At 47.1% G+C, this 25359-nt stretch overlaps 1 protein-coding gene across 1 annotated transcript in view; it reads left to right on the top strand.

Moving 5' to 3' along the window:
* The first annotated feature begins 673 nt into the window (after nucleotides 1-673).
* Nucleotides 674-25359, top strand: part of Usp12 (ubiquitin specific peptidase 12) — a 54329-nt gene continuing 29643 nt past the window's right edge. The window contains exon 1 of the mRNA XM_021163215.2: nucleotides 674-905. Coding sequence (XP_021018874.1) covers nucleotides 858-905 — 48 coding nt within the window. The 5' untranslated portion in view covers nucleotides 674-857. The remainder of the gene's footprint in view (nucleotides 906-25359) is intronic.

Here is a 25359-nt window from a genome sequence, read left to right as displayed (position 1 = left end):
CCCCACCCCCTTACAAATTCCAAGTTGGTATCCCACTGTTATTCAGGATTGGCTCCCCTTCCTCTCCTCCCCCACTACTGCTAATTCATAGAGTTAAATCTTGTCTTTTTATCTAATTAGCCTTTTCTTAGGGAATTTGGCCCAGATGATTCACCCCAGAAAAACATCCAAGTGCTTGGGACTCTGGCGGGGTTGCCTTCCAACCCATCCAGTTTCCCAAACATGGTCTCCGTCTACTGTTTCAACTGTCTGTCAGTCGCTCTAAAGGCTGCTTGATGTCACAGAGCAAAGGCTCGATCCCCATAAGACCGGCTCTTGCAAGCTAAGGTAGTGCTTCACGTCGGCGCTAGGACCCATCTGCAGGAACGACGCCGCACCGGTCTCGCCCCGCCCCAACGCGCACTGGGTGGAGCCTTCCTCCCCAGGCTCGCCCCCCCCCCGTGGGAGGGCGGGGCAGCATGGGCGTGGCACAGCTGCGGTGGGCGTGGCGGTGCCGGAGGCGGGCGGGGCGGAAGGACGCTGCCAGGTCGGCGGGGCGGTAGGGCCTGCGCGGAGCTCGCTCCCCAGCGCGCTGGGCGGGGTGTGCTGTGAGCGGCTTCCCGGGCAGGCGCGGGCCCTGAGGCGGCGGCTGCGCCGTGCGCCGGGGCGGAGCCGGGGGCGGGCGGGCGGCCGGCGGGCGGGGGCTGGGCCGGAGGAAGCCTGAGCGCCCGCGGCGACGACGGCAGCGGCGGCCCAGCAGGCTAGAAGCGTGGGTCGGCGGCGGCTCCGGGTGCGGCCGCGGGCTGCGGAGCGAGCGGGCGGCCCGGCTCCCCGCGTCCCCCGCCCGCCGCGACTGTCTGGAAGATGGCGCCGGGCGGATGGAAATCCTAATGACAGTCTCCAAATTCGCCTCCATCTGTACCATGGTAGGTGCGGCGGCAGCGCGGCCCGGGTGGCCGGTCCCCGCCTTCGAGGCGCCGCCCGCGGGCCTGTTCGTGTGCGGGCGGACCGGGCGCGGGGCCGAGTGGCCGCGGGGAAGGCGTGCTGGACACGGCAGGCGGGGCCGGGGCACTGGGGATAGGACCGACCGGGGTTCGGGGTTGGGTCCTGACCACGGGGTCGCAGTTGAGGACGGGGAGCTCTGGGTCTGGGCACCGGGGACTCGGGGACTGTGGCTGGGGACTAGGGCCTGGGGGCTCAGGGACGGGGTTGGGGGTAAGGGCTGCAGACTGGGGTTGGGGACTTGGGGACTCGAGGTGTGGACTGAGGTTGGGGCTGGAGCCGGGACTTTAAACTGGGGACTGGTACCGGGAAGCGAGGGGATTGGGCCAGGGGAAGGGACGCATTTCCTTGGGGCGCTGCGCGGGGCAGGGCGGGGGTCTGCGGCAGGAAGGAAGGGTCTCGATCCTTCTGGAGAACGGAAGTCCTGGCGGAGTTCCTCCTGGGGTTAGGTGGAGCCCCAGGCCCCGGCTCGGGAAGGGGGCGTGTGAAGGTGGAAACTTTTAAGAGTGCTGTTGAAATGTTTTCTTATTTTCAACTCTCAGAGGCGAAAGGAACTCTTGCGGCTTCCAACCTGTGTCCGTCCAGATGGCAGCCTTGTCTCTGGGAATCCGTGTTAATCTTGAAAAGCTGCATTCGCTTTCCTGTCATTTGTTTACTTTAATAGAGCAGACACCGCTGTGTGGGGTTGAAGTACACAAGATTCCCCCGAAAAAAGCGAAAACGCGGGTGGGTTCCAAACGTGTTTTTGTGCATTGCCAGAAGCACCACGGCTTCCCACGTGATAAAGCAAATCCATTACCTCCTTTATGAACTTCGACGTAGAGATTGTGATTTTATGAATCAATGAAAAAAGTTAACTCTTTGCAATGTGGGTCTGGCGTTCTTTACCAAAGACCTGCACCCTTCAGCTCCGTTTTTGTGTTCTGGGTTGTATCTAGGAGATTCTCCAAACCATCTTCCACCTGCAAGTGATCTGTGGTTGTGTGTGTGTGTGTGTGTGTGTAAGGAGTGGAGAATCATCTAGGAGATTCTCCAAACCATCTTCCACCTGCAAGTGATCTGTGGTTGTGTGTGTGTGTGTGTGTGTGTGTGTGTGTGTGTGTAAGGAGTGGAGAATCAGGTAGGAAAAGTGGACTATCTGCTACTTTCTGTGGAACAGTATTTAAAAAAAGGGGTGGAATAAGTGGACTTAAAATCCACAGCATCAAAAAAGTCCTAAGATTATGGAATCACTGAAGGATCCATTTTCCCGCGTGGGTAATTCTTCTTTCCTGGTGTTGAGAAGGGGGCTGTATTTACAGTTACTGGGATTGGTTGTGCTAATTAGACATGCCACATGGGATAATCGAATCTTTCATAGTGATAATTTTGCCAGATTGCTGAGCTCCGTGTATTTTGGGGTCATGGTTCATTGACAAAGTCGAAGGTTTCAGGAGTGGTGTGATTCCTGTAGTCTGTTCATTCACTCAGTTTCATCAAGTATACATCTCGCACCCGCTGACTGGAACTGGGGCTACTGCAGTGATCCAGACAGTTCCCACAGCAGGGCTTTTTATAGCATGCTTCTAGCCCAGGACTTTGGGTGCAGAAAGATCACACTTTCCAGGCAAGTGTAGCTAAGACCTCGGGTCAAAAGAACTGCCCCTCCCTAACCAAAGATAATGCCCACTTTCTTGTGTTTACATTCTACTTGAGGGAGACAATACTCATGTATGTAATAATGTAGCATACTCAAATAAGAGCAACAAAGGGCGTGGTGGTGGCACTCTCAAGGCAGAGACAAGCAGATCTCTGAGTTTGAAGCCAGCCTGGTCTACAAAGTGAGTTCCAGGACAGCCAGGACTACACAGAGAAACCCTGTTTCCAAACCAAACAAACACCCCCCCAGCCCTCCCCCCCCCCCCAAATCCAACCTCCACAAAACAACCCCAGAAAAGAGCAGCAGAGGACAGAGCCCTGCCAGGGTTCTCTATCCAGAGAGAGGCTGATGTCCACTCCCAAGCTCACTCTCCTTAGGGCTTCTGCCCGGGTGCAGTAATTGCACATGGTGTGTGTATGCTTTTTGGCAAATGCATAGGCATCCATGCCTGGCCAAAGTGAGACTGTTAGAAAGGTGCTATTAAGATTGGGTGTGTCTGTGTTCTTACTTGAATGAATCCTACTACCCTCCCGGAGTAGGTTCTGAGCATCAGAGTGATTTGCAGTTTTGAGTGTAAGGAAGCTTGCTGTCCATCTTCTGAGAATGAACAGAAAGTGAAAATGAGAAACAGCCTGCTTGTAGGTTCTGTTTTGCTTGGAATGTGAACTCTCCAGTGAGTGAGTAACTCTCTTCAGCAGGTCACCTGACCCGAACAACACCCTGCCTTAGACAGTTGCACAGGACTTTTGTGATCTCGGGAGTACTGTGCTGTCTATGGTCCACCTTACCTTTCAGTAGTTCATGGTGGGGGCGTTGTTTGTTTGTTTGATTTCCATCTTTGCTGTAGTTTTGAAACAGGGTCTTCTGTAGGTCACGCTGCGTTTGAATTTGGTATGTAGTGGTGGCTGGCCTTGAACTCATGATTCTCCTGCCTCCACTTCCCAGTCACTGAGATATCAGGCATGCACCATCATCACACCAGGTTTAGACTGAGGGGGTTAAAGTGAAAAACTTACATTTATTTATGCCATTTGATTGGAGCACTAACATCTTCATACAGTGCAAAGAGGCCTTCATTTACTCACATGGTGAGTTTGAAGTAGGGGGAAGGCTGAGTGAAGCTGTGGAACAGTGGAGGGAAGGGGACTCAGAAATGGATGCGTCAGCACGTCAGCAGGTCAGAAACAGAGAAACACTTGAGATGAATTGAAATTTTATTCTGTTAAGTGTGGAAGTTTACATAATTTTTTCACTTGTCAAAATAAGGTGCAGAGCAAGCCTGCAGTAGCTTTATTGGGTGAAATAGATTACAAATAAGTCTTCAGATAGGCCTTGATTCAGATCACTGTTCTGCCTTTGTGTGAAAATGAGTGTGATGTGTTTGTCTTGGTGTTGTAGCCTGGCTCAGAGAGTACCTGTCTTCAGACTGTCCTGAGCGTGCCTCCAGAATCGCTTCCCTACCGGCCACTCTAGCACACCTTCAGCTTGGTGTGCGGCTGCTCCTTAGGAGATTCCTGCTCTCACAGCCTGGTGCAGTGTGGCTCATGAACTGCTGAGTTCTGTACTTAGTAATCAGCGAACAGCAGAGGGCCCTGGTTGGAAGTCAGCAGCATCCCGCAGCTAATCCAGGTGTCCAGGATGTCTTCCGGAGACCAGGGCTGCCCACTGGGAGTTTGTAGCACTGGCAGAAACTGGCCGCTGTCTCTGGTTGTGGGAGTCCGGGTTGGGAAAGATTTATTGGGAGGGAGATTGGATAGAGCAGAAACAAGGAGGTGAGCGGCTTCTCAGCTTGAGATGGCACTGGCTTGGCTGCTAGCTTGGCAGGAGGTGTGTGTGTGCTCGAGCGCGTGCACAAGTGAGTGTGGGTGTGAGTGAAGTCAATGCCACAAGGTAGGTGCTAGGTTGTACTGGACTCTGACGAGAAAACCATAAAGCACTTATTGTAGCCGTCTCAGGTAAAGCTGGCTCCCTTGCCTTGTCTTGCTGCTGGGCTAGTATGCGTGTGTGGGCATGCAGCTTAGCGTCATTCCAGAAAGGAGGGGCACAGCCCTAAAACTTAAGCTTTCGGCTTTATCTGAAGGAATGTGGAGAAATGAGCAGGCCACTGCCTTGCCTTCCTTTCCTCTGTGTTCCGCCCGCCCTCCACCCTGCTTACTCCTTTCTGTGTTTGGAGAACTCCTGAATCTCCTGCCTCCACTTGCCAATCGAGCTATGAGATTAAAGGAAGGTTCCTCCATTCTTGGTGTGCTTCCTTTCTGCAGTCATCAGAATTGATAGTTTAATTTTATGTCTCTGGTGAGAAACTGTTTCCCATAAAACATGTAGTGAGAAATGGCAGAAGGACGTTTAGGGACATTTAAGAAACTCTTAGATGTTCTGTCCTGATCCAAATCAAAATTCATTTATGTGGAGGCAGAGGAGAGAACTTGGGAGCCATAGTCCTTAGTTTTGTTTGTTTGTTTGTTTGTTTGTTGTTTTTTTTTTTGCAATGTGTCTTCATTAGCTTGCTTTCTAATGAAGCCTGATGTTTGATTTTGGAATTAATTTTGGGTGATTGTTCATTCACAAACCCTTGAAGCTTGCCCAGTTTGTCACAGCTGTCCCTAGTTCAGTTATGGGATCATGGACTGGAGACCCAAGAAGCTGAGCCTTGGGCTGTGTATTCCATAAACCTGTTTTCTGCCCCGCTCCCCAAACCTGACTGTAGGCGACAGTTCAGTCTTCCCAGCAGTCACTATCATGATTGTTTCAAAAGTTGACCAATAAGCACGGAGAGTTGAATGTTTTAAGATAATTCGGCAAGATGACTGGGTCACAGGGGTGGGTAATTAGGTGGCCAGCAGGTTATGTGTTTATGGGATCAGAGCAATGGTTCTCTCCTGATGCGAGACCTTTAATATAGTTCCTCATGCTGGGGTGATTCCCACCCATAAAATTATTTTATTGCTGCATCATAACTGTAATTTTGCTACTGTTATGAATCGTAATGTAAATATCTGATATGCAGGCAATCCATTATACAACATCAGTGGGGGTTGCAACCCATACTTTGACAACCCTGCTGTAGGAGAGGGTAAAGTGATAGATATAGTTACTAGGCATGAAATTATGTCTAAGACACTTGCACAAGTAAAGGTGCTTTGCTGAACCTGGAGTGAAACAGCTCACTGGGGTCCATAAGGTGGCCTTGCTTCATGCCATGTGGCCTTTCTGGTGTCTTCTTCCACCTCTCGATAATCTTATTCTAGGAATCCCGAGTTGGTTAATGACCACCCAGTCCTGATCCACTTGGTTAGTTTCTGACACTGAATCACTGCACTTCAGCCGCTCTCACGCAAGGCTTTTTTTTTTTGAGTTCTATGCCTTTAAAGACCAAGCCACTGCAGATGAGGTTGTTTCCTGGTTCCTGACCACATTCCCTTCTTCTTGCCTGTAAAGTGATGTTAATTCTACTAATGCAGCTTACCATAGTCTCAGGAAAGACTAATCATGTGTGCATTTCTTATCGTTCCAGAAACTCTTGAGGTTTAACCACATTGGGGGTGGGGATGTTTCTCTTTTAGTGGTCACTTGCAGAAACTCAGTAGGCTGTTTTATTATGTATTTTATTCTGCATCATGCAATAATAAGAGAGGTACATTGGAGCCCAGATTTTGACATTTAGATGTATGTGTGGGGAATAGTTTTCTTATAATTCTGAACTGTTTTTTTTTGTCATCTGTGAATACAAGGATTGAGTCAGACATTTCTTTTAATTAAGAAAACGATCATCTGCGTGTCCATGATATGCATGTAAGTGTATGTGCCATGGTGAGCATGTCCCCTCATATGTAGGTGGGTTCTGGGGATTGAACTTGGATTGTCAGACTGGGTGACAGGCACCTTTACATACAGAGGGCCATCTTGCTGGCCCAAGTTAGACAGTTTTTGGTGAGCATTGCATGGTTTCCTTTAGCTGTAAAGTTGAGGTCTCGTCCCTTGAGAAGTTGTAACCGATGTGATGATGCTGTCTGTGCTCACGTTGGCAGCTCATAGTCTTGTTTGGTTTTCCTAGCATCTTTTTAGTGTTCCAGACTTTATGCAGAATTACAGCCCACAGTAAATACACATTTCCTCCCCTTCACGTCTTCACTGCAGGTTAGTGACCTCAGTACTTTGTTACCATCAGACTGATCCAAAGAGCTATTTACTAACCCCAGCCTCTGGACCTCGTCGGTGGGAGGCACGCACTCTACACTAAGCTGCACCCTTGACACTTTGTTTGTTCGGGTTTGGGCCTTTGAGATAGGGTCTGGTGTATAGCCCTGAGATGCTTCTAGCCTGACCAGTGCGTTTCAGCCCCTGAGAGCTGGATGTGCAGGGTCCCAGCTCTGCACCCCCACACCTGGCTTTCTAATTTGGACACCGTTTTCGCCTGTACTTTTGGAAAGAAAAGCATGCACTTGCATTGGTTCCCTTGTTTAAGGGTCTGCATTCATTCCCTAACTGTGAACTGTGTCTTTAGACAATGACAACCTGCACTCGCTCGGAGGGGTGCCCTGCTCCCGCTGCTTCCCCTGGCTCCTGCCGGGTTTATGGTGTTTGTGTTGCCCTGGTGAATCTCAGAGCCCAGCAAACACTTGCTGGAGTCTGAACTTACCAGTTCATCCATCCATCACTAGTTATTAGCAGCAGCTGCCTCTGAGGACATTCACCCACATTTAAATCAAATGATGACATTAAAGCTAAGAATGAAAGTGATCATCTTCTTCTGGTTTGGGGACAGCAGTGACTGACTGGGCGCCCCGGTCTATCTTAGAGGTTCAGACAGCTTGAGAGCACTGTGTGAGGAGACAGAGTGATGTTTATTTATTTATTTATTACCAGGTTGCGGGTTGAAGGCAGTGATTGTACATGCTAAGCACATGCTAACCCTATGCTCTGTCACCCCAGCATCCAGCCTAAATATTTTAAATACGACGGAACACCATCCTTGAATCAGAGCAGGCATGTCTGTTTCAGCCAGCCTTAGCCTTCCTCCAGCATGTAGTTCTCCAGCTAGAAGCTCAGGTTGTATCTCACACTCAGCTGCCTGGTTGCCCATCCTCCCTAGAGCCCTGTTTTGTTGCTTTGGGATACACCTATTATTAGTAGGTACTTTGTCTCTTGGGTTGAAGATTACTTAAATACCTATATGTTACCTCGAGGTGTTGGAAAAAAACATAATTAAGTCCTAGATGTGAATGTAGGCCACTCATTTGAATACTCAGAATCAATGTTGTGGGGAATTCTTGAGAGATCTGAGTGTTTAACATGCATACAATTCATATAGATGATTGTGTAATGTGCACAGAGTTTGAATAGAAGGAGGCAGGAATGATGTAAAGATTTGGTTTTGGAAGAAAACAATAAAAACTGAAGTGGGTGTGGTTCTGTGGGCCTGTAAGCACCTGGGAGGCTGAGGCAGGAGGATCACCAGCTTTAGCAGCAGGCCAACTTGAGCTCTGTATTGAGACCCTGTCTTAGGGGAAAACTGAAAACCCAGATTGCCGACGGTACAGTGTGATGTGAACTGGCTGGCTGAGGTGCTAAACAGTTTCTAAAAAACATTTACAGTAAGATATTTTAGCTTGGTTCTTTTGCTGATACAGGGAAAGAATTAACCTTTTTTGTTGTTGTTGTTTTTTTGAGACGGGGTCTTTCTTTGTACCCCTGGCTGCCCTGCCCTTAAACTTACAGAGATCCTCCTGCCTCTGCCTCCTGAGTGCTGTGATCAAAGGCGTGGACCACTATGCCCGGGCATGGGCAAATCAAATGGTTTGGTTTGGAGATTACCCTGGATTATCCAAATGGGCCTCCCCCCAACCCCCAGGTGTCAATGACTGACAGGAAACTAGTATCTGAGGGATGTAAGAGTGACCAGACACAGAAGCGACCTAAAGACACAGAAGCTGAGGTCAGGGAACATGGGAAGCCTCTAAGGTAGAAAAGGCAAAACAAAACAAAACAACAACAAAAATTGAGCTCCCCAGACCCTCCAAAAGAATAATCTCTCTAACACCCATTCAAAGTTCTGGCGTCCAGAGTCCGCAGTAAGAGACGGGTTGCTTTTTTTTTGTAGGTTCGCTTGCATCCCTGCTGACCTGGGATGTGGCACCTGAGGATGACCTTTGCACTATTTTTTTAATTAAAAAAAGTTTATCTATGTGTATGCATGAACACATGTCACGGTGCATGTGTGTAGGTCAGGGAACAACCACGCAGACTTGGTTCTTCTGTGTTTGGGGGATTGAGGCTCTGCAGCAAGTGTCTTAACTCACTGAGCCATCTTGCTGGCGTTTTTCTGAGCTCTGATCCTATTGCGCCTTCCTCTTGAGTGCTAGAACTACAGGCTAGGAGTCTGTGCTGGGTTTCTGTGGGGATTGAACCCAGGACGTTGTGAATGCTAGGCAAGCACTTTACTAATGGAGCTTCGTCTCCAGCCCACGAGCAGTCGACTTCTGACGTCTGCCAAGTCCAAGTGCTAATAACGCGTTTAAAAGGGCTGAGGTTGTAGAAGGTGGGTTAATGTGTACAGTGTTGGCCTCTGGGCTCTCTCAAGGGTATCTGAAAAGAGAACATCACTAACTCAAGTTAGAAGTGCCTGTGTGGGTCAGGTAAGCCATAAAGGAAGTCCTGGGGCCCGCAGAGGGTAAAGTGACGCCTTCTTAGTAGTAGAAAGCGCTTACAGCCGGACACTTGGCAGGACGGACGGTCTTCTGCTCTGTGGGTGAGTGTCTGTGTTTGTTTCTGTGTCTGTGTCTGTCCCTTATGACGTTGAAGAAATTTTCTTTTTTTTCTAGACTTTTAAATTAGTAAGGTATTTATTTTAAGTGTGTGAGTGTTTATCTGTGAACCACATGCATGCAGTACCCCTGTGGGCTAGAAGAGGGCATCAGACATCCCTTCCTCCCAAACTAGAGTTAAAAATGGTTGTGAGCTGCCATATGGGTGCCAGAAATGGCACTAGGTCCCCTAAAGGGGCAGCAAGTGCTTTTAACTGTTGAGCCATCTCTGCAGCCCATGCTTTGCTTCTGTTCTCTCCTTTGCTGATATTGCAAGGATTTGTGGTTGGTTTTTTCGCTTTATGAAGATTGGCACCATCCCTGGGCAAAGATCCGGTACAAGTTTGTGACGTGCTCCATATTTTTATGGTATGAAATAGTTTTTAAAAAGTTAAACACTTCCAACATAATCAAGTGTGTGAATGAGCACAGAGGCTCCAGTGCAGATTCAGTGAACTACAAGACCGTCAGAGTATGTACACTGCATGATCCTTCCGTCCTTCCTTCCTTCCTTCCTTCCTTCCTTCCTTCCTTCCTTCCTTCCTTCCTTCCTTCCTTCCTTCCTTCCCCTCCTTTTCCTCTTCCTCCTTTCTTTTTTTCTCTTTCTCTTTTTGAGCAAGGTTTCTCCACATAGTCTTAGCTCTCCTAGAACTCACTGTGTAGACCAGGCTGTCCTCATCAGAGAGATCCCTCTGCCTCTGTCTTGCGAGTGCTAGGATTAAAGGGGTGTGCCACCACATCCAGCACGTTTCTGTTTTTTAAAGCAAACATTTTGAGGTTACATATTTATTAAACCTATTTGTTTAAAAAGTTTACTTCAGGTTTTTAAATATGTAATTCAGAAAGATGAGCCGAGTACTTTAGTTTTTATATTAGAATGCATTTGTTTCTATATGTAATGTTTACAACAAACCAAAACATTTGTGTATACGTTAATTTCCAGTGGCTCCTATAAACAGCACAGTTCTAGCCACATCTGTATGCTCACAGCAACCCGTCTCTTACTGCGCACTCTGGACGCCAGAACTTTGAATGGGTGTTAGAGAGATTATTCTTTTGGAGGGTCTGGGGAGCTCAATTTTGTTGTTGTTTTGTTTTGTTTTGCCTTTTCTACCTTAGAGGCTTCCCATGTTCCCTGACCTCAGCTTCTGTGTCTTTAGGTCGCTTCTGTGTCTGGTCACTCTTACATCCCTCAGATACTAGTTTCCTGTCAGTCATTGACACCTGGGGGTTGGGGGGAGGCCCATTTGGATAATCCAGGGTAATCTCCAAACCAAGGCCATTTGATTTTAGCAACTTTAAGCCCTTATGCAACCTTAATTTCCCCTTGCCCTGTAGCGTGGTATTACATACTCTGGGGATTAGAGTGTGACACGGGTTGGGGGTGAGCTTTTCTTTTCTGCTACCATAGTGTGTTCTGAGGACTGTAGCACAGGCTCATGTAGGATGGGCTGAGTGTTTGAGCTCTTTTACAAGCATTGCAAATGAGCGGTTCTTTGAGTCCGGATACCTAGCTTAGTCTACTGAGGGAGTCAGCTTCTAGAATCTGTAAGCAAATGCAAAATCTGTATCTCGAGGGGTCATGGAGTGGGCGGAGTGGGTCATAGGTATACAGCGTGGTCTGGCTGCAGCTTTTACTTTGAAATCTTATGACAGGCGGTGGCATCTGGAGACACAGCCCTGTGCCTCTTCAGACCGTTCTCCCCCATTCTGTCCAGTTCCTCTGCTCAGGTGAAGCTGGGATTCCCAGCACAGTCTCTGTGTAGCTTTCCCTGGCTGTCCTGGAACTCCCTCCCTCTGTAGACCAGGCTGGCCTCAAACTCAAAGATCCACTTGCCTCTGCTTACCAAGTGCTGGGATTAAAGGCTTGTGCCACCCCTACTGTTATTTTCTAAATTAAAGATTTTATTTTTATATATGTGTGTCTGTTTTAATGTGTGCAGCTGCCCACAGACGCCAGGAGAGAGAATTTAGTTCCCTGGAGTTCCTCTGGGGTGATGAAGCACCGAGACATCTCTCTCGTCCTGAAGCTGGGATTGTTGATTACACTGATTAAAAGAACTGTAGAACAAATCACTGTGAATAGAGAGCTAGAATGTATTAAGGAAATGTTTTGATACAGACTGAATACATGTTAAGGGAGGAGAGTCACATTGAAATGTCTTAGCCACAACTATATATAGTTTGTGGCTTTTGAAGTTGCATTACACAAAGGATTTAAAACATTAAAAATGTTTTCATAGGGCCTGGAGAGATGGCTCTCATTGAGAACACTGGCTGCTCTTTCAGAGGCCTGGATTCAGTTCCCAGCACCTCCGTGGCATCTCATAACGTCCCAGAACTCCAGTTCTGTGGCATCCAGTGATTTTTTTTTTTCTCTCCAAAGGCACTAGGTTCACACATGGTACACACACATACACGCCACAAAACACTCATATTTATAAAATAAAGTAAAAGTAAATCTAAAAGAGTGTTTTGAACTGTTTTGTTTGTTGCTTTGAGACAGGGTTTCTCTGTGTAGCCCAGGCTGGCCTGGAACGCCTCCTTAGTGCCAGGTTAAAGGCATGCAGCAGCACTGTCTGGTAAGGACCTTTGCCCAGTGAATGGGACTGTAAGGTGGCTGGAGGGTCATCTTGAAGGCTACAGTCCCAAGAGTGCGGGTGGGTCAGTGAGACAGAAGAGGGGCAGGCCAGGCCGCTCCAGGGAGAGCCTCCAGACGTGCTCTACATGGACGGATGGCAGGCGTTCGACTGCAAGCATGCTTCTAAAGGTTGAGATATTTTCAGCCAGCGGGAGTAAGGGGCTCCTCATGTCTCCCTAATTTTATCAACGGACTGTTAGGATTAGATTTAGAATCTCAGTAAAGCTACTGGCTAGGATGAGGCAAAAATAGGGACGGTTAGCAACCTAATTTTTCTCATTTTCCTTGTAAGTCTAGAAGAAATTCAGCAGAATATGAGAGGACAAGGGGAAAAACATACTGAGGGGGTGAGAGGAAAACCACCAGATGTGTGTGTGAGAGCCGGATAAGGCCGAGAGTGCTTCCTGTTCACTAGGTACACGTGGCCGGCCACGCTTCGAGGTGAGCCTCGGCTCTAACCGCAGTGTTGACGGGTGGGTGCTCCCGAGAGTGAGTTGTGAGGGGCCAGGTTGCAGGATCTGAAGCTGTGCCAGCTTGCGGGTGATGGATAGCTTCTCATGTTGGAAGCAAGGGGGCCACTCTTGTCAACCCCATTTTTGAGTCTAGAGTTCATGGAACTTTCAGTCACTTTTACTGTCTATATAACTGTGAGGAGCTGCACCGTGTGGACACAGCTAAGTTTATATTGAAGAGTAAAACTGCATTTGAGTTTGGACCCAGTAAGCCTTACATACATTGTCTGTAGCGCCTCATTGGACGGTCAGTGTCCATATTCTTTCTTAAAGCCATTGTTCTTTGTTTATGGGGTATTGATCCTAGCTAGCCCTTCTGCCTTCCTCGTACTGCACTCTCTCACAGTGTTACATCTCCTACATGCATCTGGGATGGGCATCTTTATTATTTCTTTTTGAAGGCAGGGTCTTGTGTGTAACCTATGCTGGCCTAGAAGTCTATGTGCCGCTGAGGATGGCCTTGGACTCCTGATTCTTACATGTCTGCCACCCAACCCCCAAATCCAGCCTTCTTCCTACTGTTTTATTTTGAGCAAGGTCTGAGTTGTGAAAGCTGGCCTTGAATTTACCACTCTCCTGCCTCAGCCTATACTAGCCAGGATTACAAGCCTTACAAGTCTGTGTCACCAGGCCCAGCTCTTAAAACATTCAGATACAGTTGAGTGGTTTAGCATATTCACGTCAGTTGTCAGATATTTCTCCATCTCAGAAGGTATTCCCTTCAGCAGCCATCTGCACCTCCTTTCCCACTCTCCTCCCTTCCAGACAGCTACCATTTGCATATTATCTGTGCCTACTGTGACCGACTCTATGCCCTTTGTATCATTTTCAGGATCCCTCTGTGCTACAAGATGTACCTGTATTCTGTCACCTTTAATGGATGTGTTATCTACTGTACTTATGTCACATGTTTTATCTGTGTGTTCATTGATGGTTTTGAGTTGTTTGTGCCTTTGGGTGGATAAATGCTGCTATGAGTCAGGACAGCAAGTTTTTGGGTGGTCCTGTCTTCTCCGTCACGTTGGGTATCTTCTTAGAGTTGCTGGGTCAGGGCCCGTGAGGAGGCTCAGCAGGAAAGGCCTTTACCATCACGCCTGGTGGTCAGCATTCCGTCCCTGGAATCCTTGTAAAGGTGAGAACTGACTCTGCTCCGTCCTTTACACGTGTGTGGTGTAGTTCACACTTTCCCATCACACACGCACATGCATGCGCACACATGTACAGCCTATTTTCCATTGGATGGCCTTAGCACCCTTGCTGAAAGCAAACAGAAATGGAGGAATATGTGGGTTTATAGCTGGGATCTTGGCTTCTGTGTTGTTCCATGTTTTTGAAACGGTGTCAAGGCTGTCTTCAAACTTAAGTAGAGGATGACCTCACAGATGCCAGGGTGACAGCCTCCACTCCAGCTGAAACCTCAGCTCTGTTTCCTCGACTTGCTCATGTGACTTTCCTCTAGTGTTACTGCTTTGATTATGGGTGCTTTGAAGTGAGTTTTGAAATCAGGAAGTGGGGGTTCTCAGACTTTGTTCTTTTCCTGATCACAGTTGACTCTTTTGGGTCTTATGTTAATTCTGCATGGGTTTTAGAAGCAGCTTATCAATGTCTATAAACAATTGGCTGGAATTCTGATAAGGGCTTGCATTGATTGTGGAGTGTTGCTATCAGATTTCTGATACAGTGTGGGTGCGTTTTTTTTTCCCTGTTCCCCTCAATATCCTTTAATTTTTTCAGTAATTTTAAGAGTTTGGAGAGTATAAATCACTCTTTTCCCTATGATTCTGGTGTATTTGGGTGGTTTTGACGAAATTGTGGTCTTATTAAAGATTGTTGAGTGCAAAAGATGTAGAAATAAGCAGTCTTATGTCTTATGCCCAGCTCCTCAGAGCCCATTTGTTCCAGCAACTCTTGTATTGGCTTAAGACTCGTGGTATGAGACCAGGCTGTGTGGATACAGACAGACCAATTCTTCCTTTCACAGTGAAGGTTTTTTTAAGGATTTATTTATTTATTTAATGTATGTGAGTGCACTGTAGCTGTCTTCAGGCACACCAGAAGAGGGGATCAGATCCCATTACAGATGGTTGTGAGATACCATGTGGTTGCTGGGAATTGAACCCAGGGCCTCTGAAAGTGTAGTCAGTGCTCTTTAACTGCTGAGCCATCTCTGCAGCTCTGCTGTTGAATTTTTATGGGTGTTTCTTTTGTGTGTGTGTGTGTGTGTGTGTGTCTAGGCCACAGATCTCTTCAAGTGTCTATCAAGAGTCAGCCTAGCATGACTGGCAAGCCCCAGGCCAGTGAGAGACCTTGACTCAGAAATCAAGGTGGGTGGCCCAGGACTCTGCTAGTGTAGCCTCTCGGGTGGGGGCTGCAATTGCAGACATGTTACCATTCTTAGCCTTTTCACTTGGGTTCTGGGGATCACAGGCATGTCTCTGTGCACGTGGCAAACACTTTGGCAAACAGGTGAGCAGTCTCCGTATTACCAGGTTGAGAACGTCTTCTGGATTCTGTTCTGGTGGGTTTGTGTGTTTTTCTTGGTTGTGAAAAGGTGTCACTTGTCTACTGAAATGAGCACGCAATTTTACTTAAATTCAGTTAGCATGCTGTATTATAGGAATTAGTTTTAGGTGGTCAGACTGCCCTTGCGTTCTTGGGATAACTCTGGTGGGCCACTGGCGCATGGCTCTTCTGGACTGCTGATGGGCTTCATTTGCTAGTGCTTTGTTGGAGATTGGTTGTGTGAACTTTGAAAACTGCTTTCTCCTTTTCTTCTTTGTCTGTGTAGCTGAAGCTGGCCTGGAACTCTTGAGTCTCAGTCCTGCCTCAGCCTCCCCAGTAGCTAGACGACAAGCCTGCAGTTGTGCCTGGTGCGGGATCTGTTTTCTTGTGTGTGTGAATGTGGTGTGTGAGTGTGTGCGTACAGTGTGTGCTGGGTGGAGGCCTCTTCTGTCACTGCACCTCACTCTGCTGAGATGCAGCCTCTTGATGAACTTGGAACTCACTGATTTTCTGCTGGGCTGGCTGGCTGCCCAGCCACACCCTGTCAGCTTCCCCAGGGCTCGGGCTCCAGGTTTGCTTATGGCCTTGAGTGGCTTTTCTGTGGGTGCTAGAGGTCCGTACTCTGGGACTCACGCTTACACAGCAAGTCCACCTAACCAGTGAGTCATCTCCCCAGCTTGGGATTTCTATTTGATTTAGTCTGATAACCTCCACCTTTAGTTTAATGGTGTGACCAACCGGTTCACATCTAGTGTTAGTAGACAGCATCTAGTTTTCACGGCAGCTTTCTGCTACCTGCATCTCTGTCCTCCCTGTGTATTGTGAGTGTGGAGGTTGATCTTGGGAGTCAGCTTGACAGGATGCATGAGATAAACCCCTGGTCTTCTCTGAGAGGATTTCCTGAAAGGTTTATCTAAGGTGGGTCACCTAGCCTGAGGTGACCCTGGTGGGGGACCCTTCCAGACCTGATGTGAGCATCGGCATCCATCTTTGCTTCTTGAGTGGATCTCAGGTAGAAAGCTAGCTCTCTTTCTGATAGTTAGGTTTTGGAACAGTCTTGCTCTGCAGATAGGGTGGCCTCGAACTCAGAGCTTTCCTGCCTTAGCCTCCCAAGTGTTTGGATTGCTGCTGTGTACCACCACACTCAACCTTCTACTCGTTTTCAGTTACTGTTACAGATGTGTTTATTTTCTGTGTCTGAGTGTTTTGTCTGTATGTTAGTGTACCACGTGTATGCAGTGCTGGAGGATGCTAGAAGAGGGTGTTGTAGAGAGAGAGACCATTGTGAGCTGCCACGTGGGTTCATGACCCAGACTGGATTCCTCTGAGGGGTCAGAGGTGCTCTTAACCACTGAGCTATCTCTCTAGTACCCCATACTCTTAAAATCAAGTACTTTTTGCTGTTAACTTTTTTCTCTCATTCTGTAGTTTTGTAATGCATTTTTTTTTTTTTTTTTTTTGGACAGGGTTTCTCTGTGTAGCCCTGGCTGTCCTGGAACTCACTCTGTAGAGCAGGCTGGCCTTGCACTCAGAAATCCACCTACCTCTGCCTCCCAAGTGCTGGGATTAAAGGCATGCACCACCATTGCCCAGTTGTAACACATTTTTTAATTGCTTCTCTATTATAGTAAAAATTTAGTGTTATAAAAATATTGTTTCAGGACAGCCAAGGCTACACAGAGAAATCCTGTCTCGAAAACCAAAAAAAAAAAAAAAAAAAAGGTTAGGAAGGACTTTGGGGCAGCTAGTCTTTTGTGACAAATATGTCTTGCTGTAGCTTGTATTTCACAGTGATGAGTAGATTCTAAGTGAATGCAGCCTGGTAATTTAGAGTACGTTCTGTGGGAGCTAGTGGGCTGCCTTCTGAAAAGTTACCCACATGGAACAACAAACCTCAGAAGAAGATGGCCTCGTAGGAGGCCATCAGTGAACTAATTCATTCCCACAGAGTCTCTTCTTGGAGCTTAGTCTTCTCTGCACAGAGTGTGTACATTCAGTTCCTTGGTCAGGCATTGCTTCATCTGTATTGTAGCTTTAGTTTGATGGAAAGAGTTCTAACCTCTGTCAGAAGCGAGACAGTGCATCTTGGATTTGCCTGCTGTTTGCCTGCTGTCCACCTTGGGGGAAACTCCCTGGGAAATATCTGAGCTTTGACAGTTGCTTGGGGAGATTGGCCATTCGGAGGGAAGAGCGAGATCTGTTAACTGCTTTCATCGTGAGCCTCATCGGTCTGCAGAGAATGAGGTATGAAGCCCGTGTAGATAGAGCAGATTGTTAGAAAGCAAGAGAGGCGCTCCTGAAGCAGAAGCGGGGCCACAGAGGTTAAGGCGCAGGCAGCCGGGTCTGTCGGGGCTACATGGCTTTTTAAGTGACTGCAGGGCAAGTGAGCAGCAGTGGGGACTCAAGTGGGATCGATCTTCTGGTGCACAAGATGATGGGGGCATCCAGAGCCAGCTCTACCATAAGCTACTGTAGCTAAGGTCATCAAGCGAGGGGCCTCGACCCACTGCACCAGCTTGTCCAGACTGCGGGCATCTCCAGACAACCCAGGGCCCCAAATGTCTGAGTAACCCATCCTGCTTCATGATGATATAACTCATATGAGTGTCTGCGTCCGTGCGTGTGTGCATGTGCACATGAACATGCAGAGGACATCCTCAGCTGGAATTCAATCAGGCACTATGCACTTCCTTTTTTGGGAGGGATCTTGGGGCAGGGCCTTTCACTGACCTGGAGCTCAACAAGTAGTGGGCCGTCTGTGTCTATCTCCCAATGCTGGCATTATAGCACACTCCACCACACTGTGTTTTTCTTCTATTTAGCTTCCTCTTCATTTTGAGGCAGAATTTCTGTAGTCCTGGCTGTCCTGAAGCTTGCTATGTAGACTAGGCTGGCCTCAGACACACAGAGATCTGCCTGCCATGTCCCCTGTCCTCCCAGTGCTGGGTTAAAGGTGTGTACCACCTGCCCTCCCCCAAGCACTGGGTTAAAGGTGTGTACCACCTGCCCTCCCCCAAGCACTGGGTTAAAGGTGTGTACCACCTGCCCTCCCCCAAGCACTGGGTTAAAGGTGTATACCACCTGTCCTCCCCCTAGCGCTGGATTAAAGGTGTATACCACCTGCCCTCCCCCTAGCGCTGGATTAAAGGTGTGTACCACTGTGCCAGACTTTACTTTTCTTTTCACATGTGGCTTCTGTGAATTCAACTCAGCTCCAAATAGATTGTTTGGTAACCACTAAACTGACTGAGCTATCTCCACAGCCCATATCTCCACTTCTTACCCAAAGAGAGTAATGGGATTTACTTACTAACACGGTCTAATATGGAGACTATGTTTCAGTAGCTCAGGTTGTTACAAGCACGCCTTGTGTGGTCTTTTGTTCTTTGGAGTCATGGTCCAGCAGTGACTCACGCTGTTGATTTCATTGCTGTGTCTTCATTACCTAGTGCAGCCTCCTCTTTGCTCCATGGCTGCTGAGCAGGCAGGCTGTTGTCACGCCAGTGAGGGCTTGCAGGGGTTGTGTGAATGTTTCCTGTCGTCTTTCAATGTGCTCCTTTGCCCTTTGAAAAAAAGCAAGAGAGGCGCTCCTGAAGCAGAAGCGGGGCCACAGAGGTTAAGGCGCAGGCAGCCGGGTCTGTCGGGGCTACATGGCTTTTTAAGTGACTGCAGGGCAAGTGAGCAGCAGTGGGGACTCAAGTGGGATCGATCTTCTGGTGCACAAGATGATGGGGGCATCCAGAGCCAGCTCTACCATAAGCTACTGTAGCTAAGGTCATCAAGCGAGGGGCTTAAAGTGGAAGTCGGTGCAAAGGCTCGGGGTATTCTGGGAAGAATGCTTGGTGACTCACTGTGGGACAGAGTTGGGAGAACTACCACTGCGTCCAGATGGAGACCGCAGGCGTCTTCCCTGTAAGCGAATTGCTTTGCTTCCAGATAGCCAGTCATGGGCTTGCCCCTTTGCCAGCCCCTTCCACAGGGCATCCATGAATAGAAGAAACAGACAGTAATTGGTTATTGAGTCAACAGCCAGCTACAACCCTGAATAAGCATTCCAGCGTGACATTTAAGACAAACAAATAGGGCAGATCAGTAAAGGAACTCAGTACAGCATGTGTGGGTAGGACGTGCCCACTGGCTGCCCACAGTAAGACTGGACGCGGGGGCTAGAGCATTGGCTTTTAGAGTATAGGAGCTGCCCTTCAACTTCAGTCCCTGAGAAAGGCGGAGTGAATTAGGGCTGTGCCACCCCATGAGACCTAATGACAGGTGGTAACTGCCCAGGCCATGTGCTGAGAAGCAATTCGGGTTCTTGTGCGTACTAGTCACTTTCATGTTGGATGGACAATTTTCCCAGGTTTGTGAATGGAGGCTACTCCATTGTGGAGACTATTAATCCGATCAGAAGTTTTAGGAAAATTGCAAGTGTGAGAATTGCCCAGATGTTCTCTACTGGCTATTTGCATTTTGTTAAATCTGCTTTGCAAATAGGATGTTTGCACGTACTCCATCTCTCTGGACCATCTATAGTTTCTTTCACACCCCTGCCAGCGGTTTTGGTTTCATTTGACCTTGAGATGATGAGAGGGACAAGCCAGTCACTCTGCAGGTCGTCCCTCAGGTGGGCTTGGCTGATGCTCCTTCAGGATTAGATTCATGTTATACATTTTTTTCCCCCAAGTACAAATACTGGCTCAACAGGTTTTTCCAGTGTGAAGTTACTGCTGTGTTTTACTTGGAAATTAATTTCTGGGGAGATACTTTTGAGATGACCGTAAATATACTGTTTTGCATCATTTTTATTCATTAGATTTAGGGCTTTCTGCATGCGGTTGGCAGTTCATTTTAAGAAGGAGGGTTCCCTCCACTCATTTGTTCATGTCCTTCAAGCAACATGGACTTTGCCTGTATAGACTGATCCGTGTCTATAGTCTATATAGTCTATAGCATTGGTAGTGAAAGTGCAGATTGCCCCGCGTGGTGAGCAGGCGTCAGCGGCTCTGTGCTCCTTGTCCTGTTCTGTATTTCTCTGTAACTGTCTGTCCCTCCCCTGCCCCCTGCACCCCCTGCCTGTGGAGAACAGTGCTTAGAAACAGGTGCTTTCGGTGCCCCCCTTCTCTTCCTCCTTCCTTCTCCCACCTCCCCATCCTCTTTTCCTCTCTTTCCCTCCCTTCCTTTCTCCCTCTCCTCTCCTCTCCTCTCCTCTCCTCTCCTCTCCTCTCCTCTCCTCTCCTCTCCTCTCCTCTCCTTTCCTTCCTTCCTTCCTTCCTTCCTTCCTTCCTTCCTTCCTTCCTTCCTTCCTTCCTGTGAATTTATCATAATTTCAAATTAAATTAGTATTACCGATTGCTTTGGAAGCATTCTCACGGCAGCTCTGAGGCCGGCGTAACTTTGCTGTTCTCCTGGCTGGAGAGCTGGAAAGTCACTGATCTCTTTTCTTAGAGCAGGTGAACATTTTGAAGTGTGAAAAAATTTTAAATGTTTGGATTAGTTCTATCTAAAAGAATTTTTTTATTACAGAGTGAAGAAAGAATATGATTAATAAAAATGTCTTAGGGCTTCACTGAGAATACTGATTCTGTTATATATAAAATTGGGATCTCTAAAGAGTTTGTTTTGAGGATTAAATTCCAAAAATTTAAGGTAATGTATATGAAGTTCTAGGTGTAGACTTTTTTCTTTTTGAAATATTTACAAATTGTATCTGCCTGCCTGCCTGCTTGCTTTCATGTGGGTATGTTCGGTGCTCGTGGAGAACAGAAGAGGGTGTCAGATGCCCTGGAACTGGAGTTCTAGGTAGTGAGACATCTGACATGGGTGCTGGGAACTGAACCTGGGGCCTTTTCGCTGCAGAACCAGCTCTGCAACCCCCGTGTTTTCTTAATAAATGGTAGTTTTTCTACTATAGATGAATATTATGCTTATAGGCATAACGAGCATGAAATACATGTTTAATATACTTGGTGATGCAGATTTCAGATCTCATATTCTAAAATTACAACTATACTGACTTGAAAATGAAAATTTCACATAAGCATATACTTTGCTGAGTTTGAGACTAAATAAACACATGTGCTTGCCTGGCTTCAGACATGGACTTGGAGGATCTGATCTGGATGTGACCTGGAGGCCTTCTCCTCCCTGAGGACCAGCTTCCATAGTGCTGGCAGCTGCTAGTTGAGCTTCCAAGGCGGGAAGCAGCCAGTAGTCCTTGTGAACTGTAATGCCCGTGGTCCACAGCAGAGTCCAGCATGGCAGGGTGTAATAGCGGCACTGACATCTCGGGGGCAACCACAGCTCAGGACCAACCTTAATAGGAGGTAACTAAATGTAACCCAGGACCTGTTGCTCATGAAGTCATGGACCCCAGTGGAGAGCCGTACCAGCATAATTCCTCCCTGCATTCTGAGTACTTATCCTTATACCACAGATAAATGTAAACTTATCCTTGCAGTAGTTAGAGACATTACAAAAAGCCTGCAACTGGCTAAAGTGAATAGGAAAGTGATCAAGGGGTATCTAGCCCTATCTGCAATACAATTCTTGCAACAAAGGCTCAAGGACAATCACTAAAAAGGGGACGGAAAGATTGTAAGAGCCAGAGGACCAGGAAATGTGCTTGTTAAATCAATTTTAAATGTAATAATTTTTCTCTAGCCTTACTACCTCCCAAATAAGAGACAAAGACTGTAAGATTTATTTGATAAGCTTTACAACAGAGAACTGAGCAGTTATTATTTATTCTATTCCTCTAAACTAATCTGGCTACCTCCCAGCTAAAGTCCCCGAGATAATTGCATTTTAGAATGGATCTGGCTCCGTTCTCATGATAGCTCTTGGACCCTTTTTTTCATGCCCCCCCCAACCCCCCACAATCCCATGGATAGGAAGTTCAGCCCTATTCTCTCTTTAGCGTAGCCATTGCTGATCATTTTTTATTGACAAGTCAGAATAAATGGGGAGCAGCGCTTACACAGCACTCAAGCAGACGAGACTTAGAATAAGCATCACAGTGCCATGTTCTGATTGCAACAAGACACGGGGAGCAGAGGACTCAGCCTCTGAACAACGCAAGGATAATCTTTACACAGGCCACAAAAACATCTTCCAGAAAATGGCGGGGGAACTTCTCCCATGATACCCTAACCATGGCTGCCCAAGCAAGACTACAGCAAGTACACCACCCGTCAACAGACGTTAACACGGGAAGAGGCATCGCCTAGGCCCCACCTCTAGACAAAAAGGGACAGAAAACTAATGACTACCGACCAAGAGGGGGAGAGATCTTCTTTAGGGATGAACATCCTAATTGGATATCTAATACCAATTTATCAGCCGTAGAACTGTATACACAAGTAATATTATATGGACTGAGTAAGTTATATTTATTTATGTGCATATATATGTGTATACATTATTTTATCAATAATAGATTAATATTACATGCCTGTTTTAATTGATCATTTCATTAATGAACTGTAAAAAGAGGCAAATGTCACTTGTTGCTTGATGTTCTTACATGATGTGGTATGTATTCTACCATTGGATGAGAACAATTACATATATGGAATGCTAGGCGTACATTAAGATCTGCAGTCATTTGGCCATTAATTTAGTCATAGTTTAAGGTTTTCTGAGCTGACTGATGTGAGTCTCTCCCATGTCTGCTTCAGCGAAGTTGCCTTAGCCTCTCACACCCGTGTCTACTTTAAGGAAACATTCCTTCACCTGTTTGCCCCAGCAAACACCATCCAACCGACTTCCAAAGACCCTTCAGTTTCTACTTCAATGTCACCATGTAAGACTCTGTGTGCAGTGCCGAGGGCTTGCGTGCAGTGCATGCTCTAGATCTGCTCCCTTCCCTGCCGGGGAGAAAACTGAGGCCACCTGGTTACTCCCGGCGATGCTGCGGTTCATGTGGGAACTAGGTCAGGAGTGCAGCTTCCACTGCCAGCCTGTCTGTGGTGTGGGCTGGATAGCAGACATTTGTGGAGTAACCAAGTAGCTGTAGTAAGGTTCCCTAAGGGAAAAACCATGGCCTCTGATGTGCGCCCCAAATATTCCAGAGTGTGGTCTACTTCTGTTCTCATAGGCTGGTCAATCAGTGTTGGAGCATGGGTTTTTATTTTGTTTTGCTGTTGCTGCCGCCTGCCTGCCTGCCTGCCTTCCTTCCTTCCTTCCTTCCTTCTCTTCTTCCTCCTCCTCTTATTTTCTACATTGGGGCGGGGGGGGGCTCACTATGTAGCTATGTCTGTCCTGGAACTCACTATGTAGATCAAGTTGGCCTAGAACTCTCTATGTAGACCAGGATGTCATTGAAACCATAGGGCCTCAGCCTCCTGAGTACTAGCATTAAATGTGTATGTGGCTTTTATTTCAAGAATCAAATTCAACAAGCAAGGCCAGAAGATGACAAGATACACAGATGGGGAGTTTCACTACTTCTCAGCCTTTTGGCAGACACCAAATTAGAAGAAGTCATCTTGGGCTGGCAAGATGGCTCAGCGGTTAAGAGCACTGACTGCTCTTCCGAAGGTCCTGAGTTCAAATCCCAGCAACCACATGGTGCCTTACAACCATCCATAATGAGATCTGATGCCCTCTTCTGGTGTGTTTGAAGACAGTGACAGTGTACTTACATATAATAATATATAAATCTTTGGGCGGGAGCGAGCAGAGATCTTGAGTTCAATTCCCAGCAACCACATGATGGCTCGTAACCATCTGTACAGCTACAGTGTACTCATATATATAAAATAATAAATAAAATAAATCTTTTTTTTTTAATAAAAAAGAAGTCTTCTCTGATCCCACCCCACCCTCTCTTTCTCTGGTGCTTCTTAATACGGTATAAATATGTTTTGTTTTTTTTTTTCTTGTATCATTTGTTGATCTCAGTGGGTTTTTAGGACATTCTTGGACAGGTATGAGGGCTAAACTTCGTTCTCCTGTACGGTATGAGGCTGTGGTGTCTGCACTGGCGCATACTTGAGTTTCTCAGCCTGCTCTTGGGCCTTGGCGTTCGCACCCTCCTTGCTGCTCACACCCTCCCAGCGGGGCGGCTGCTTCCTTCCCTCCTGAAGCTTTCTTAGTTTCCCAAGGTCGCGAGGGCTTCCCCACCCCTCAGCCACTTTTCTCCTTCCTGGTTGGTTGGCTGATGTCTTTAATGCATTGACCTCAGCTGACCCTGTTCAATGTTCAACCTGGCAATGAGAAGTGCTAGCTTCTAAAATAAGGTTGGAACAGGAAACTGAGAAAGATTTATTGAACTTTCCCATTTATTTAAACAGCAAGAAAAGTGAGAAATAATAGTTTAGCATAAGCTGTAGTGTGCAAACACAGTGTGTACTTACATCTCCTACATAGCAGGTCTGATTTCTCACATAAACATGTACATTGTTCATAATCAACTTCTCAAAGTAACGTGTCCTTATCAGTAACCTCTCCCCCACCCCCCACACGTCTAGCCTTAGCTATGGACATTGGATGCAGGAGATTTCTAATTTCTAGCCCATTCTACAGACATAAGGTTTATCCTACAGTAAGTTAATTCTTTTAATGAGAACAGTACAGGTTATCAGCTTGCTTCCATGCAATTTTGTATTTCCTTTTTTTTTTTTTTTTTGGTTTTTCGAGACAGGGTTTCTCTGTATAGCCCTGGCTGTCCTGGAACTCACTTTGTAGACCAGGCTGGCCTCAAACTCAGAAATCCGCCTGCCTCTGCCTCCCAAGTGCAAGGATTAAAGGCGTGCGCCACCACCGTCCGGCTCAATTTTGTATTTCTGAAACGGAGAAGGAAGGCTTGTTCAATGTGTTTTTGTGTCTGAGAGGGAAACTGTCAGATGGTCTCCTTGCTTTACCAGCAGGGTTTAGCACATTACTACTTTCTTATTATCAGAGTGACGGCCACAGTCTCTGCAGCTTCACCTGTCATCCTTTGGTGATAATCTCTCTGTATAGAAAGTCCTCATCTTTCCAAAAATTTGTCCTGGACAGTCAGGAGAGGTGCACCTGGCTTTTGCTTGTGGCCTGCAAGGTTTTATATCTGTGTGTCTTAATTATCTGTATCTAATACAGTCTAACACCATAATTCTCTGTAATAACAATACTGACCTGTGAGGCTGGCTCCTCCCTGTCTTGTTCTAGTCGTTGGTCTTTGGTGGCCTGTCCACATTGAATCGTCTGTCCATGTTTTAGGGAGGTGAAATGGCTGCCTTACCTACTTGTAGATGGAAAGAAGGCACAGTGGCATGGGTTCTGTTCCTCAGGAAACCCATGTCT

This window comes from Mus caroli, unplaced genomic scaffold (genome assembly GCF_978045245.1).
Source record: "Mus caroli unplaced genomic scaffold, Mus_caroli_1 scaffold_4, whole genome shotgun sequence".
Classification (NCBI taxonomy): domain Eukaryota; kingdom Metazoa; phylum Chordata; class Mammalia; order Rodentia; family Muridae; genus Mus; species Mus caroli.
Note: the sequence above shows the minus strand (reverse complement) of the source record. Positions and strands in the feature narration are given on the sequence as shown.